At 34.9% G+C, this 14262-nt stretch overlaps 1 protein-coding gene across 1 annotated transcript; it reads right to left on the bottom strand.

Annotated features, from left to right (window-relative positions):
* Positions 1 to 5317: 5317 nt before the first annotated feature.
* On the bottom strand, positions 5318 to 9830 carry LOC117332606 (zinc finger protein 678-like). Its single transcript, XM_033891580.1, has 2 exons — positions 9755 to 9830; positions 5318 to 7848 (listed from the first exon to the last, which is right to left on the bottom strand). Exon 2 carries the CDS (start codon positions 7662 to 7664, stop codon positions 6396 to 6398), a length of 1269 nt encoding a protein of 422 aa, XP_033747471.1. The 5' UTR covers positions 7665 to 7848; positions 9755 to 9830; the 3' UTR covers positions 5318 to 6395.
* Positions 9831 to 14262: the final 4432 nt, after the last annotated feature.

The raw sequence follows: 14262 nt of genomic DNA, 5'->3' as shown, positions 1-14262 counted from the left end.
CTATGAATGACGTGACGTTTGTTTCCTATGAAAGGTCGTTCATGTCAAAAACGAGATACATTTAACGCGATAGCATTTAACGCGTTTAACACATTTAACGCGTTAAACATAACATTGTTTTAACGCGTTAAGACTTGCGCGTAAAGCTTTAACGCGTTAAATGTTTACATTTAACGCGTTAAAGACAGTTTTATCACGTTCATAATCATTTTAACGCGTTAAATCTTAACGCGTTAAAAACGTTATCAGATTAACCAATCAGTTGCACCCTTGCATATCAGCATTCGGGTGAAAGTTCTTCAGGGAAGCGGGAAAACATGGAGGCTTCGAGGAGAGAGGTTCGGGCAGTAGTACAAGAATGCCTTGGGGCTGTGCCAAGACAATCCCTCAGTCCCATCGGCGATATTGTCAGTGGGCATGTATAAACTATTTGAAAATGGTTATTTGTCCAAAAAAAATGAAGAGTTAACGTATGACTACTACGTGTGAATCCCGATGTCGGCGTTGGGTTTGTTTTGATCTGCAGATGTTTTTATTATTATTTCAAACAGTTTAAATACAGAATATTACAGTACGCGTTGACAGAATATCAACACTTTAAAAGAGAACGTTGATATCTCTGAAAACCGATTTAAACAGAGACCGTATCAAAATAATCAATTTGTGCAATGAATCAACAATTTTTTTCCTCTTTCACTGTACATGTGCTTTGAACTTCTTTTGGTCATTTGTGTATTCAGTATTCATGAAAGTCTGTAAGATACTGGTACATTCTGATGACGTCACATTGTTTACTGACGTTCAGAAGGTGGCATTTTGTTCAGTGATTAGGTAGTTTTGTCATCTTTGAACATTGATGAGATAATACAGAAATGCAGTTATAAATGCAGTTTACAGAAAATGAGATGTAGAGACTATTTATCACTCCAACATCCATCAGCCTACTACAAGTACTTGTCGATAGTTCGTCTATCTGGTCGGCTGCCATGGCAACATTGATGACAGTAAATATTCCTACAACTGGCAAATCTCGCACTATTTTGTCAAACTATTTCTAATACACTGATACTTTATACAGTAAGCTTTCTAAGACGACATCAACTGCAACCAAAACTGCAAAAAAACTGCCTACATCTCGCTCGTAAGATCCATATATATATATATATATCGTGTATGAAAACAATCATCGATATAGGCTATGGGGCTAAGAACTGGAACCAATACACAAAACCAGATGGCACCGTCGTGTATATTGAAAAGTCGTATAAAGTTAGTAAAATTCATCAATGTGACTCTATAAAGTGGAGACAAACGTGTCGCCTTTGTACAAGGGTGTCTCTTGTGTCAGCATTACACTCCATGCCAACACGATAGCAATATCTGACGGTAGAGCCAATTCTCTCCAGAAAACTGACTCTGGCAGCCATACTGTTAGTCCTTTAAATACATAGTAGATATATGAAACAGGGAATTCGATTGATCTGTTGTTTTAGTCATTTTAACGCGTTAAAACAAAAGCTACGACTTTTAACGCGTTAAACGAATGAAGCTGTTTATCACGTTAAATGCTAGCTAAGTAACAAATTTAACGCGTTAAAATTCCAAGAAAACATTTAACGCGTTAAGCTTTAACGCGTTTTAAAGCTTTACACGTTAAGTCTTAACGCGTTAAAACGAGTTTTTAACGCGTTTTAAAAATGCTAACGCGTTAAATGTATCTCATTTTTGACATGAACGGCCTTTCATAGTTTCCTAACCGAAACATACGTACGTTACTGCTACTTCACAATAATATGTACTTAAATGTTAGAATACGCATTATATTGATAAATACTATAATTCCCTGACCAGAGACATATGTCTCTGCCCTGACGTGTATTATTGTCATATCAAAATAAATTGCATGCATTATGCCTATGGAACGATATTGGCTTTTTTCTGAACATTTGAACTCGATATCAACGGTAACGCATACAGAATGTATACTCTATATGTTCCCCGTATAATTAACCTGTTGTGCAAATGTTCTTCGATTTGTTTATGTTTGTTGACATTTCAAATCTTAAACATCAATAAAACTTACTACATTCCGATAATAGACATGTTTTCACAGATATACTTATTTACATACCCTCAAAACGTCTATAAAAGTTGACCTGGACCCAGTATAAGTCATGTCTAGAGTCTTTGCGTTTAGTGCATGGCGTGAATGACTTATGACTATTATCCAAAATCGAATTTGTAGTCACGGGGCTACTTGTTTGCTTGGTTATATATCGTCTAGCAGCTAATATAACCGTGTACAGCAATGTTCGTCGTTAATTCATACGGTAATGTATGTTTTGCATCGAATGTAACCGCATTATTTTGGACATTTACATAATAGCACAATATGATATGTATTGCTATTTACTTTATCTATTGTACAATATATTATTAATTGATATTTACATTATTTTTCTATTGTACAATATGTTGTTGATTGGTATTTACATTTCTATCTATTGTACAATATGTTATTGATCGGTATTTACATTATTTATCTACTGTACAATATGATATTGATTGGTATTTACATTTCTATCTATTGTACAATATGTTATTTATTGCTATTTATATTATTTATCTTTTGTACAATATGATATTGATTGATATTTATATTATTTATCTATTGTACAATATGATATTGATTGTTATTCACATTTCTATCTATTGTACAATATGTTATTGATTGCTATTTACATTTCTATCTATTGTACAATATGTTATTGATTGATATTTACATTATTTATCTCTTGTACAATATGTTATTGATTGCTATTTACATTATTTATGTATTGATTGGTATTTACATTTTTTATCTATTGTACAATATGATATTGATGATATTTACATTATTTATCTATTGTACAATATGATATTGGTTGATATTTACATTATTTATCTATTGTACAATATGATATTGGTTGATATTTACATTATTTATCTATTGTACAATATGATATTGATTGATATTTACATTATTTATCTATTGTACAATATATTGATTGCTATTTACATTTCTATCTATTGTACAATATGTTATTGATCAGTATTTACATTATTTATCTATTGTACAATATGATATTGATTGATATTTACATTATTTATCTATTGTACAATATGAGATTGGTTGATATTTACATTATTTATCTATTGTACAATATGATATTGATTGATATTTACATTATTTATCTATTGTACAATATACTGATTGCTATTTACATTTCTATCTATTGTACAATATGTTATTGATCAGTATTTACATTATTTATCTATTGTACAATATGTTATTGATTGGTATTTACATTATTTATGTATTGATTGGTATTTACATTATTTATCTATTGTACAATATGATATTGATTGATATTTACATTATTTATGTATTGATTGGTATTTACATTATGCCGTGGTGCGGCGTCCGTCGTCCGTCCGTCCGGCCGTCTGTCCGGCGTCAACTTTTTCATTCAAACAACTTCTTTTCAATAACCAAAAATAAATGACCTTGGCCTTCATTCAAGGTCACATGGGTCAAATAGGCTATAATCTTCAAACGACTTCTTCTCAATAACCAAGAGGCCCAGTGACTTGATATTGGGCCTGTAGCATGCTGGCGTGAAGGGCTACAAAGTTTGTTCAAATAAATGACCTTGACCTTCATTCAAGGTCACATGGTTCAAATAGGCTATAATCTTCAAACGACTTCTTCTCAATAACCAAGAGGCCCAGGGACTTGATATTGGGCCTGTAGCATGCTGGGATGAAGGGATACAAAGTTTGTTCAAATAAATGACCTTGACCTTCATTCAAGGTCACATGGTTCAAATAGGCTATAATCTTCAAACGACTTCTTCTCAATAACCAAGAGGCTCAGGGACTTGATATTAGGGGTGAAGCATGCTGGGGTGAAGGACTATAAAGTTTGTTGGTCATTTATTTGAACAAACTTTGTAGCCCTTCACCCAAGCATGCTACAGACCCAATACCAAGTCCCTGGGCAACTTGATTATTGAGAAGTCGTTTGAAGATTAAAGGTGAACCCATACCTAAAGAACACACCACCTCATTAAGCTATAGAAAAACCCATACCCCAAGTACACACCACCTCACCTAGCTATAGGTGAATCCATGCCCCTAGTACACACCACCTCATTAAGCTATAGGAGAACCCATACCCTATGTACACACCACCTCATAGATGAACCCATACCCAAAGAACACACCACCTCATAGATGAACCCATACCCAAAGAACACACCACCTCATTACGTTATAGCTGAACCCATGCCCCAAGAACACACCACCTCACCTAGCTATAGGAGAACCCATGCCCCAAGTACACACCACCTCACATAGCTATAGGTGAATCCATGCCCCAAGAACACACAACCTCACCTAGCTATAGGTGAATCCATACCCTATGTACGCACCACCTCATAGGTGAACCCATACCCACACAACCTCATCGGTGAACCCATACCCACACAACCTCATCGGTGAACCCATACCCACACAACCTCATCGGTGAACCCATACCCACACAACCTCATTGGTGAACCCATACCCAAAGAACACATCACCTCATTAAGCTATAGGTGAACCCACACCCTATGTACACTCCACCCCACATTACCTAGCCAGGAAAAAACAAAGCAGAGAAGAACACACACATTCCCTCCCTATCCTAGTTCAGAGGGTATATATACAGGACTGAAAATATTGTACTCCTTCAAACAAGCATGCTATGTCACAGAACCAATATTACTGCCCTTGGTATCTTAGTTGTTCAGAATTTGTTAGATTTTAAACACATTTTGACTACTGTGACCTTGAAAGTAGCTTTCATTTGCAAAACAGAATTTTTTGTAGCTCTTCAACTGGATCACAGCATTCATATACTGTGGCAAGCTGGCTTGTTAAGTTGATTTGGAACAGATGTCATTTAACATTAACAAGCAAAACAAGAGACCCATGGATTCAGTGCTCAGTGATAACTACAACATTCAACATTCTCATTAAAAAGATGTGTGTGGGGGAGGGGACGGGCGGGCAGGGCGGGGGGAACGTGCCTACCGCTTATGTAAAATTAGTTTTCCTAATAACCCATATTGGCCGGGAGGCTTCAGGGCTTCAGACCAAAATTGTTCAAAATCCATTCAGTCGTTCATGACTAGTAGCAATTTTTAGGAAAATTTAACATTGCCATGTTAGATAGACGACGTATACGTACATAAGGTCACATGTACAGGTTGGATATAACAGTAAAGACAGCATGTTCTTCATATGGCACCAATGCCTACAAATCTTTATTTACAGGACAAACTTACCATGGTACAAATGTATGTGTTAGGCTATACATTGCTTTTTGATTACATATATTATGATGTTTATAACAAATGTCACTCGTGAAATATTTCCCTACTGTATTTGCTCTTGGGTGTGTATTAAGCTGTGACATGATCATGACTTACACACAATATCACACCTACAGTAAAATTCTCATAAGTGTCTTGAGATGTTTTCATTTTCTTATCATAGACACATCATATTTTAACACAAAAGGGGTGTGCTTGATAAACCATGTACAGGAAAATGTGTCTTGTGTGAAATCAGGGTGGATTTTTTTTTTAAATTTCAATTTACATTTATATCTTACTGTATTATGATAACAAACCAGAGTCTTTGTTTCAAAGACTGAATATCATAAAGATCAGTGAGGTAAGGAACTGTTTTTGTATAATTCATGCATCACCCCAATTATAATTAGTGCACCTATACCAGGGCATCCAGTAGACCCTTTTTTTGAATATGTTTAATATGTTTAAATATGTTTTCGATTCCTCAAATTGAGATCCGACTCTTGTGTTTGAAGGGACTTGTCTATTTGACATACTGTAAATGTTGAAATTTACGCGAGGGGGGAATTTAAGCTAATTACGCGGACTCCTTTTGTTTGCGAAAATTTCCCCCATGCGTTTTATTTTGATATCAATTTGCGTAATCTTGAACTACAAGCGAAAGTGGATCGAATGTGAAAATTACCCCTCGCATATAGTTTACATATTGAAATCGTGAAATTAACCCCCGCAAAAATAATCACGTTTACAGTATGTTTTGACCCTTCAGATTTCCCAGAAATAGTGATTTGACTTTTGAAATTGCTAAAAGTCAAGGGTCAACTGGATGCCCTGCATACTTTTTTCCTGAAAAAATGTGGAGGTGCACTTATAAATGAAGGTGTACTTTTAGGTCAAATAATTATAAGGTACATCATACATGCATTTATAAAGTACAATGTATGTTTTTATCCTGAGATAGGTCTCTAATTATAAGATCAAATCACTGAATGGTCTTTACATCGGTACAAATACCACACTTTCAAGGTCTTCTTTAACTTCTGTATCATGTGTCTTTTGATGCCTCTTGAGGGAGCTCAGCTGGTTAAACTTTTTACCACAAGTATCGCATTCATAAGGCTTCTCTCCTGTATGAACTCCATCATGTCTCCTTAGGGTGCATACCTGACTAAATCTTTTGCCGCAGATTTCACACTTAAACGGCTTCTCTCCTGTATGTGTCCTGAGATGTCTATTTAGGTCAGATGACTGATAAAATCTTCTGCTACAGATTTCACAGCTGAAAGGCTTCACTCCTGAATGTGTCATGAGATGTGTCTTGAGGGCATTATACCTACTAAATTTGCTACCACAGATTTCACACTCATGAGGCATTTCTCCTGTATGGATCATGTGATGCTTCTCCAGAGCACTACTACGAGTGAATCTGTTGCCACAGACATCACACTCATAAGGCTTCTCTCCTGTATGTGTCATAAGATGCACTTTTAATGTGCTGCACTGAATAAATCTGCTACCACAGATATTGCATTCATAAGGTTTCTCTCCGGTATGTATCATTAGATGTTTCTTTAGGCTGTTGCATAGAGTAAACCTGTTACCACAGATTTTACACTGGTATGGCTTCTCTCCCTTTTGTTTTACTATGTGCCGTTTCAGTTTACCAGCCTCAATTAAAAGTTTACCAGTGTCATCATCCTTGCTTGGTTTCTCTTCCACAGTTTTCGCTACTTGCTGACTAAAATTGTCTGACTCGAGAAATCGTTTATCACTTCCATTTCCACTGTTCTGTTCCTTGTAATATTCTCCAATTTGTGCTGCCATATACTGATGTAGGTGGTCAGACTTTACTAAAAGACTTCCGTCATCATCATCCCTGTAAGGTTTCACTCCTGTATGTGTAGGGATATGCAGTTGGTCAGACTCAATTGAAAGTTTACCACTTTCATCTTCCTTGAATGGCCTCTCTCCAATTTGTTTTGTAGTATGCGCATTCTGATGAAGATCATCACATCCTATTAAAACTCTACCACTTTCATCTTCCTTGAATGGCCTCTCTCCAATTTGTGTTGTGGTATGCGCATTCTGATGAAGATCATCAGACTCCATTAAAAGTTTACCACTTTCATCTTCCCTGAATGGCCTCTCTATTTGTGTTGTGGTATGTGCGTTTTGATGAAGATCATCGGGATGAAGATCATTGGACTCAATTAAAAGTTTACCACTGTCACCTTCCTTGTAAGGCATCTCTCCTAAATCTTCCATCTTATGTTTACGACATTAAATGGATTATATACGATTCTTTTTTTTTTAAACTTGAAAAAAGTTACATTATTGGAAGAGTTTTGCCATAAGTTTGTATCTGTATCTTTGTTCACAAAAACAATTTTTTGCTTTTATCTCTTCTTCCAAGGGAGACTTTCTTCATCTGACAATGTTGACGGTGTATCTAAAACATATAGATAAACCAGAAAAGAATTAAATATATTTCGTAACAAACATTTCAAGTTTAGTCCATCATATAAAAAAAATAATGAGAAACCACAATTCACTTATTCGACATGCACACATCTGATGAGAGTTTTAGATTAAAACAACTTATCATGGTTCAGGTTGTGACCATTTGAATAAATATTTTTCTTTTTAAGAGGATCATAAACAAATGCCCTTGAGTTGTATTAACTTATGAGAATGCGAAATTGAAATTATTTTTACTTTTGTATGATGTTTCATAACTTAATAAACGAGACATTTAATAGACTATTTTTTTTTTTTTTTTTTTTAAATTGAAGGTTAAAGTGATTTGGCTATTTTTTTCCCCCTGTAGTAACAAAGCTTTACCTCAGGTGGCATAGAATAGGCAAGTTTGCATATTATACGCAAGTTGGTGATCAAGTCCCCAACCTGCTTATTGGTTACACGTATGTATATTCATGTAATCAAGCTTTATAAAATGAACTGTTTATGCAATTTTGGTTATATGTAGTGACAAATCCATAGGCCAACTTGGAACACCCGAGTTTGCATATATTATACACAAGTTGGCAGCTTTTTCTCCCAACCTGTTCATGGGTTCTAGAATCTGTACGGAAGGTATTGAAGATTTCGATACATTATTTTTCTTTTATTTTACATATATATATATGCAGGTTGGGGAAACGTACGCATATATGCAAATCTGTATATTATACGCTATTTGGTGTTTGGATTTGTGACTAAAAATAGCCAAAATCGATTAAACACTTTTTAACAGTAAACTTTGAAATATGTTATTTGATAGTGATTCAGTTAATGACAAGGTAAAGAATAATTTACCAAAATATATTTACTGCGTTGTCTATCTGGAAAACTTGATGTTACTCTAAAAAGAAGTACTGCATTAATGTTTGGTGTACTTTCTAATTTTTTGCATTTGTATATTTCATGACTTAATAAATGGGACGTGGACGAAACTTTTAAAAGGTGACATTAAGAGTGATTTTGGCTATTTCAGTAATAAAACTTATACATTAATTTGTAAAGGCAAACTAAAATGTATGTTGTGTGGTAATTATTCGCAAGTGGTGGTTTTCATCAACCTGATATGTATACAGTATTTGGTACAAAATCTAACTGTGCTAGCCTACAATTTGCAATCATGATCAGAATGTCCAAATCTGGTGTCAGGACTCATTTCTTGCAGCTGGACACTCCTGAGTTCCTCTGGCCCTGAAACCAAGCATATGTCCGACATGGAATTTGCAAACCCTTCCTAATAAAGAGGGAGAATTCCGATTTTGGATCAGTAAATGTAGTATTATCAATCAGTAAATTAGCCAAACTACTTCTATATTCTAAGATCTAATGATTTCTTCTGAAAGGGTTATTTTGTCTCTGTTGGGTGTATGCACACATTTTAATTGTTTTAATTTTGTGCACGCAAAATAAATCCCCCATGGAAATTTCAAATAGTTGGGAAGTCCGTTGTCAGAACCAGAGGAAAATTGGGCTGGACACTCATTAATGGACTGGTCAGTGCCAGATCTAGAGGAAACTAAGCTAAGTCTACTGTATGCGTTACATGTGATGTAGCCTTTAGGTAATGATTACTCCAATAATATTAGAGGTTTACACGACAGGAAACTTTTGACAGGCTGTTAATATCCACCAATGTAATCAGGTGGAATAAGACCTCATATACGTATAGGAGTAGGTAATGATCTGATCAGGTCATGATCATAGGCCTTTATCATTGGTGTGGACAGAGATGGAAAAGTAAGACTTCAGATTCTTTGTCAATGAAATTGGAGTGGCTCAAATTGTTTGATTTCCGAAATAAATATCGTTTTTAAAAAGCAGGCTTACGAAATACAAACCTGAACTAGATCTAGTCTTTATCTTGCCTAAGGTAAGGTTGAAAGCTGTCAACAAGTTTTACGCATGACGGAAGTTGTTCAAAATACAGCAAGGAAATAACCGGCCGAATTTTCCGGAATTCGAATCTGTCTTACTGAATTGTTTCCCTTACTTCATAATCCTGTTTCAAAATATTCATACAAAAGTAGCCACATGAACACACTTTTATTTCACCAAGTCTTGAAATATAAATCAAAAATACAATATGATGTCGTTGGTTTTTAAATCATGAAAATTTATTAGATCTATACTGTACAGTACTGTACTGTGTCACTCAGTATATTGTACTGTATATAGTTAGGCCTACTTGAATCTCATTTTTTAGCACCTACCACTTTACGATTACCAACTTTATTTTGATTTAAACATATCTTATTTGCAAGTATACAGATGGGATCAGACACAAGTTTAAAACATATTATCCGTCTACTCCCGTAAAACATAAATGGTTAAATCAGGGACATATATTCTGATCAGAGACCTATATTAATAGTATACAGGTCTCTGTTCTGATCAAATATGTATTAGCCCGAGATTCCGCTGGCCCCGACACCATGCATGACCAGACATGGAGTCAGAACCAGAGGAAACTCGGGCTAAATATGCATATGACCGCAAATGTTTAAGAAACAATGATGATAAAAACATGTCAAAAATGTATGTTCAAGTGCAATAATGTTATAGATCTTTATGCATTACATTGTATAATTAAAATGAAGTTCAGTTTATAACATAGAGAGTATAAGAAATGTACATTTTGTACATTGTTCATTCATGACAGAATTATTAGAGAGTGCAGTGTTTCAGAACTAAACAGCAGCAAATCTGCATATAATTCAGTTAAATTCAAAACATTCGCAAGTTTTTGTTTCAATTCATTTTAGAAACATGAAATAATGGACAGTCCAACAGATAATGTTATAAATTTTCTATTGCATATGAACATCTACACTGTGGTGACTGAATTAAATTAATGCGCTTAAGATCGGCGTTTAAGGAACTGCATTTGTGAGTCTTGTATGTAAAATATTTAACTTTCTATCACCAGAAGAATAAAACTTTGGAACACATTCACCTTTCAAAGAAATTTTACATCTAAATGTAGAAATAGTATGACAAGATCGTATTTGAACATCGGGATCTTTCAAATAAAGTTAGTCTTATTCTTGGGATAATATAATTATTCAATATAAAAATAAACGTTTTAATGAATTGCGAAAACCTACTTTGTTTACTTGGTGCAATAATATGTAAGGTGTTTAACCAATCCATAAGTGTCATATAGGTCAATAACAGTTTATCTTATTTTCACAATGTATCATAATATATTATACGATTAATTGTTTAATTTTACACTAGCAGTGTCTCATAAGCAATCCTGCCTGGGTATCAGTTCGTAATATGTACCTATTTTACTGTACTCTTTTGTAAATAATTTTTCCATGATGTAAACATGTACAGTGTTATATAATATGCCATCAACTGTGATACGTGACACTATAATAAAATAAATTGTATTGTATTATTTTGATTTCTCAAATTATAATAGCTAACAAATAAGAAGGGGTAAGGTTATTATGAATCTTGTAAATTAATTTCAGTTTCCGAGATTTTCTACGATTGCTTGATATTTCCCACCCAGTCTCTTAATATAAACTTTGTCGACTAGTGAAAATAGGAAGACCAGCCACAAGTCTGGCAAGCTCTAACTGTATTTTCTCTAATTTATCAGAATTGAAACTATGACATTCGTCCCATAATTCACAAGCGTATCCCAAAAGGGGCCGTATGAAAACAATAGCTGATTTGACTATATTATTAAAAAGCTCAGTCCATTTCAATTATCATTTAATGTCACCCCGATATGTTTGAGGTTTGTGTGTGTGTGTGTGCAAAGACATACGGTATTTGTATACGATACGCCTTTTTCCTGTTCTTTTCGGCGCTAATTTCATTACTTGTAGGCGCAAACACTCATTTAATCATCGTTCGGACATAGATTTCATCAATAGAAATTGTGCATGTTTCTGATGTCCGAACGAAGGAATGCCATTTTGATTGATGTCATTATATAATCTGTGACGTATTTCTTTAAAAGTTGTAACTGTATATCAGATATGACAGATAACTGTGAATTGTTCACAATCATGAAGGGAGAGGACGACTTCCTGTCGTCGGTCTGCTCCACCGGAAGTGCATGTTCACATATTACTTTCACAACAAATTATAACTTGTGTTTCTTATTTCAGACAAACTTTTCGACCAATCAGTTTTGATATAATTTGTTACAAGCGGTACCAAATTTAGAGTAAGTCATTTTGAAAGATTTTGTTAACTTATCACTTATCAACGGACGGAACAAACTGGTTTGTCATTTCAAATATAACATATATATTGGCCGTAAATTCAGATAATATATTGAAGGCTTTGTGAAAGGCTCGCCAGTAGGTAAAGTAAGATAATGTACTGTAGACCCACCGCCTTATTTCTTAACCGAACAACCCTTGCAAAAACGCCAAATCAGTTTGGGGAAAGGATTACAAAAATAAAACAAAATGGTCTCAGTGTTGTTACACATGTAGAGAATAATCTAAAATAGCATGATTGGATTGTATATATAATGTATATAAGCGCATGCCCACATTTTTATTCATTTTTAATCTATTTTAAGAACGTTACGTGATTTGATAATCTGTTATAAAAATCACGATAACCACAAATTTCGCATCTAAGCAACACAATAATCGAGAGTTCCGGCGCTTCAAATAACACGTAGAATTTATTTGTCGGAGATGGCGCCACCTGGATCAGGATTTGGATGGGTCGAGGAGGCCGGAAAGTCTTCCAAATCTTACGCCGGGAAAATTGAGAAATGGAAAACTATCGATTTAATATGGTAGCTATTTTCGGCCATATCGTACTGTCATATACAAACCCATGCTGTAAGAGGTTCCTGTAATATTTTCAAAGATTCCCGAGACCTACATGTGCTGTAAGGGAATTTCAAGTTTCACCTAGAAACTATATATAAGGTTTGGTACATTGTTCAGCGTTATGTAAGTATGAAATGCCATATATTACTTCCCTAACTTTTACAAGATATCCTTTATCGACGCCATCACCGTATTAAACGATTGAATCAGATGGAATATGTGATTTTCAGCGCTGAAACGCAGAACAATTTATCCAATCCAATATGTATCCATAGCAACAAGTCGTTTTCAGGGAATGCATAGTAAATATCTATGTTTTTTATCCATTTAGCTAAGCCTTTATGAAAAGAGCGTTAATTGCGAATGTTTGTGACGGTTTCAGTAATACTGCCATTATTGTATAATGATCAATCAATTTTGTTATCCCATTAACTTAACATTTCGGGCAATCATTCGGATTAAAAGCATTAGGCGCACAATACCACCTGGCAATTACGCACCCATAAACATTAAGCGTAGTGACATTATTTTCTCTAGCAAATCCTCTTTTCAGATGAAACTCAGTCAAGTTGAAGTCACCACGTGACACATATTTTTGTATTTCACTCTTGTTTTTCTATCTATTGCTTTTGTTTCCTGTAAAGCGACATAGGCCTATTTGTACCAATATTAGATGCGTACACATGGCTCGAGAGAAAACGGCAAGGGGCTAGAGGAAGGGCAGGAGTAAAAGAGTGAGGGAGAGGAATGGAGAAGAAAGGGGTGAGAGGGAGGGACAGAAGGGGTGAGGAGGAAGAAGGGTACGTGTGTGTGTGTGAGAGAGAGAGAGAGAGAGAGAGAGAGAGAGAGAGAGAGAGAGAGAGTGTCCCATCCAAAATTCGTTGTTCGGGATATGCATTTTTGTATTTTTAAAGTTAAAGTGTTTCATTTTCGACGTGTTACCATAGTTCTCGGTAAAACCACCACATTATACACTCACAAAAATATCATTCGTTTGCGATTATATATCAAATGAGATCTATTTATATGATAAATAATGACAATATGGAATAATGAAATTTTGTGCCATGGTATACTTTTCTATAATTCAAAAAGATATGAAAAAAGTGTACCATTTAAAAAGTGTTATATGTCCTTTTGCCATGCTCTTATCGGCCATCGTACAATTCGGTAAAATGCACATCTTACTGTTTCTAAGTAGAACGCCGGGAAGGCTCGTCACACGAACCAATTTGTCTCTAATCGGCTTAATCAACGTAGACAGTTAAAATCTAAAGACATATATTCAGAGAACATTTTTACTGTATATGTAATTATTTAAGGATTAAACCTCATTTTGACTGCGTATATGATAGTATGCCCGCAGTTGGCAACGCTGGTTAGCGTGTTAGCGCTCCATAGGATTAATTCGAAGGATTTTGATGTTAATAACCAAGTAAGATCGTCATAAAATTCGGACTACATAGGATATGTTCGTTGCCAACTGCCGACATTACAGTATACGCTGTGAAAATGAGGTACAATCCTTTTATTTA

The sequence above is a fragment of the Pecten maximus genome, chromosome 8 (assembly GCF_902652985.1).
Source record: "Pecten maximus chromosome 8, xPecMax1.1, whole genome shotgun sequence".
NCBI lineage: Eukaryota > Metazoa > Mollusca > Bivalvia > Pectinida > Pectinidae > Pecten > Pecten maximus.
Note: the sequence above shows the minus strand (reverse complement) of the source record. Positions and strands in the feature narration are given on the sequence as shown.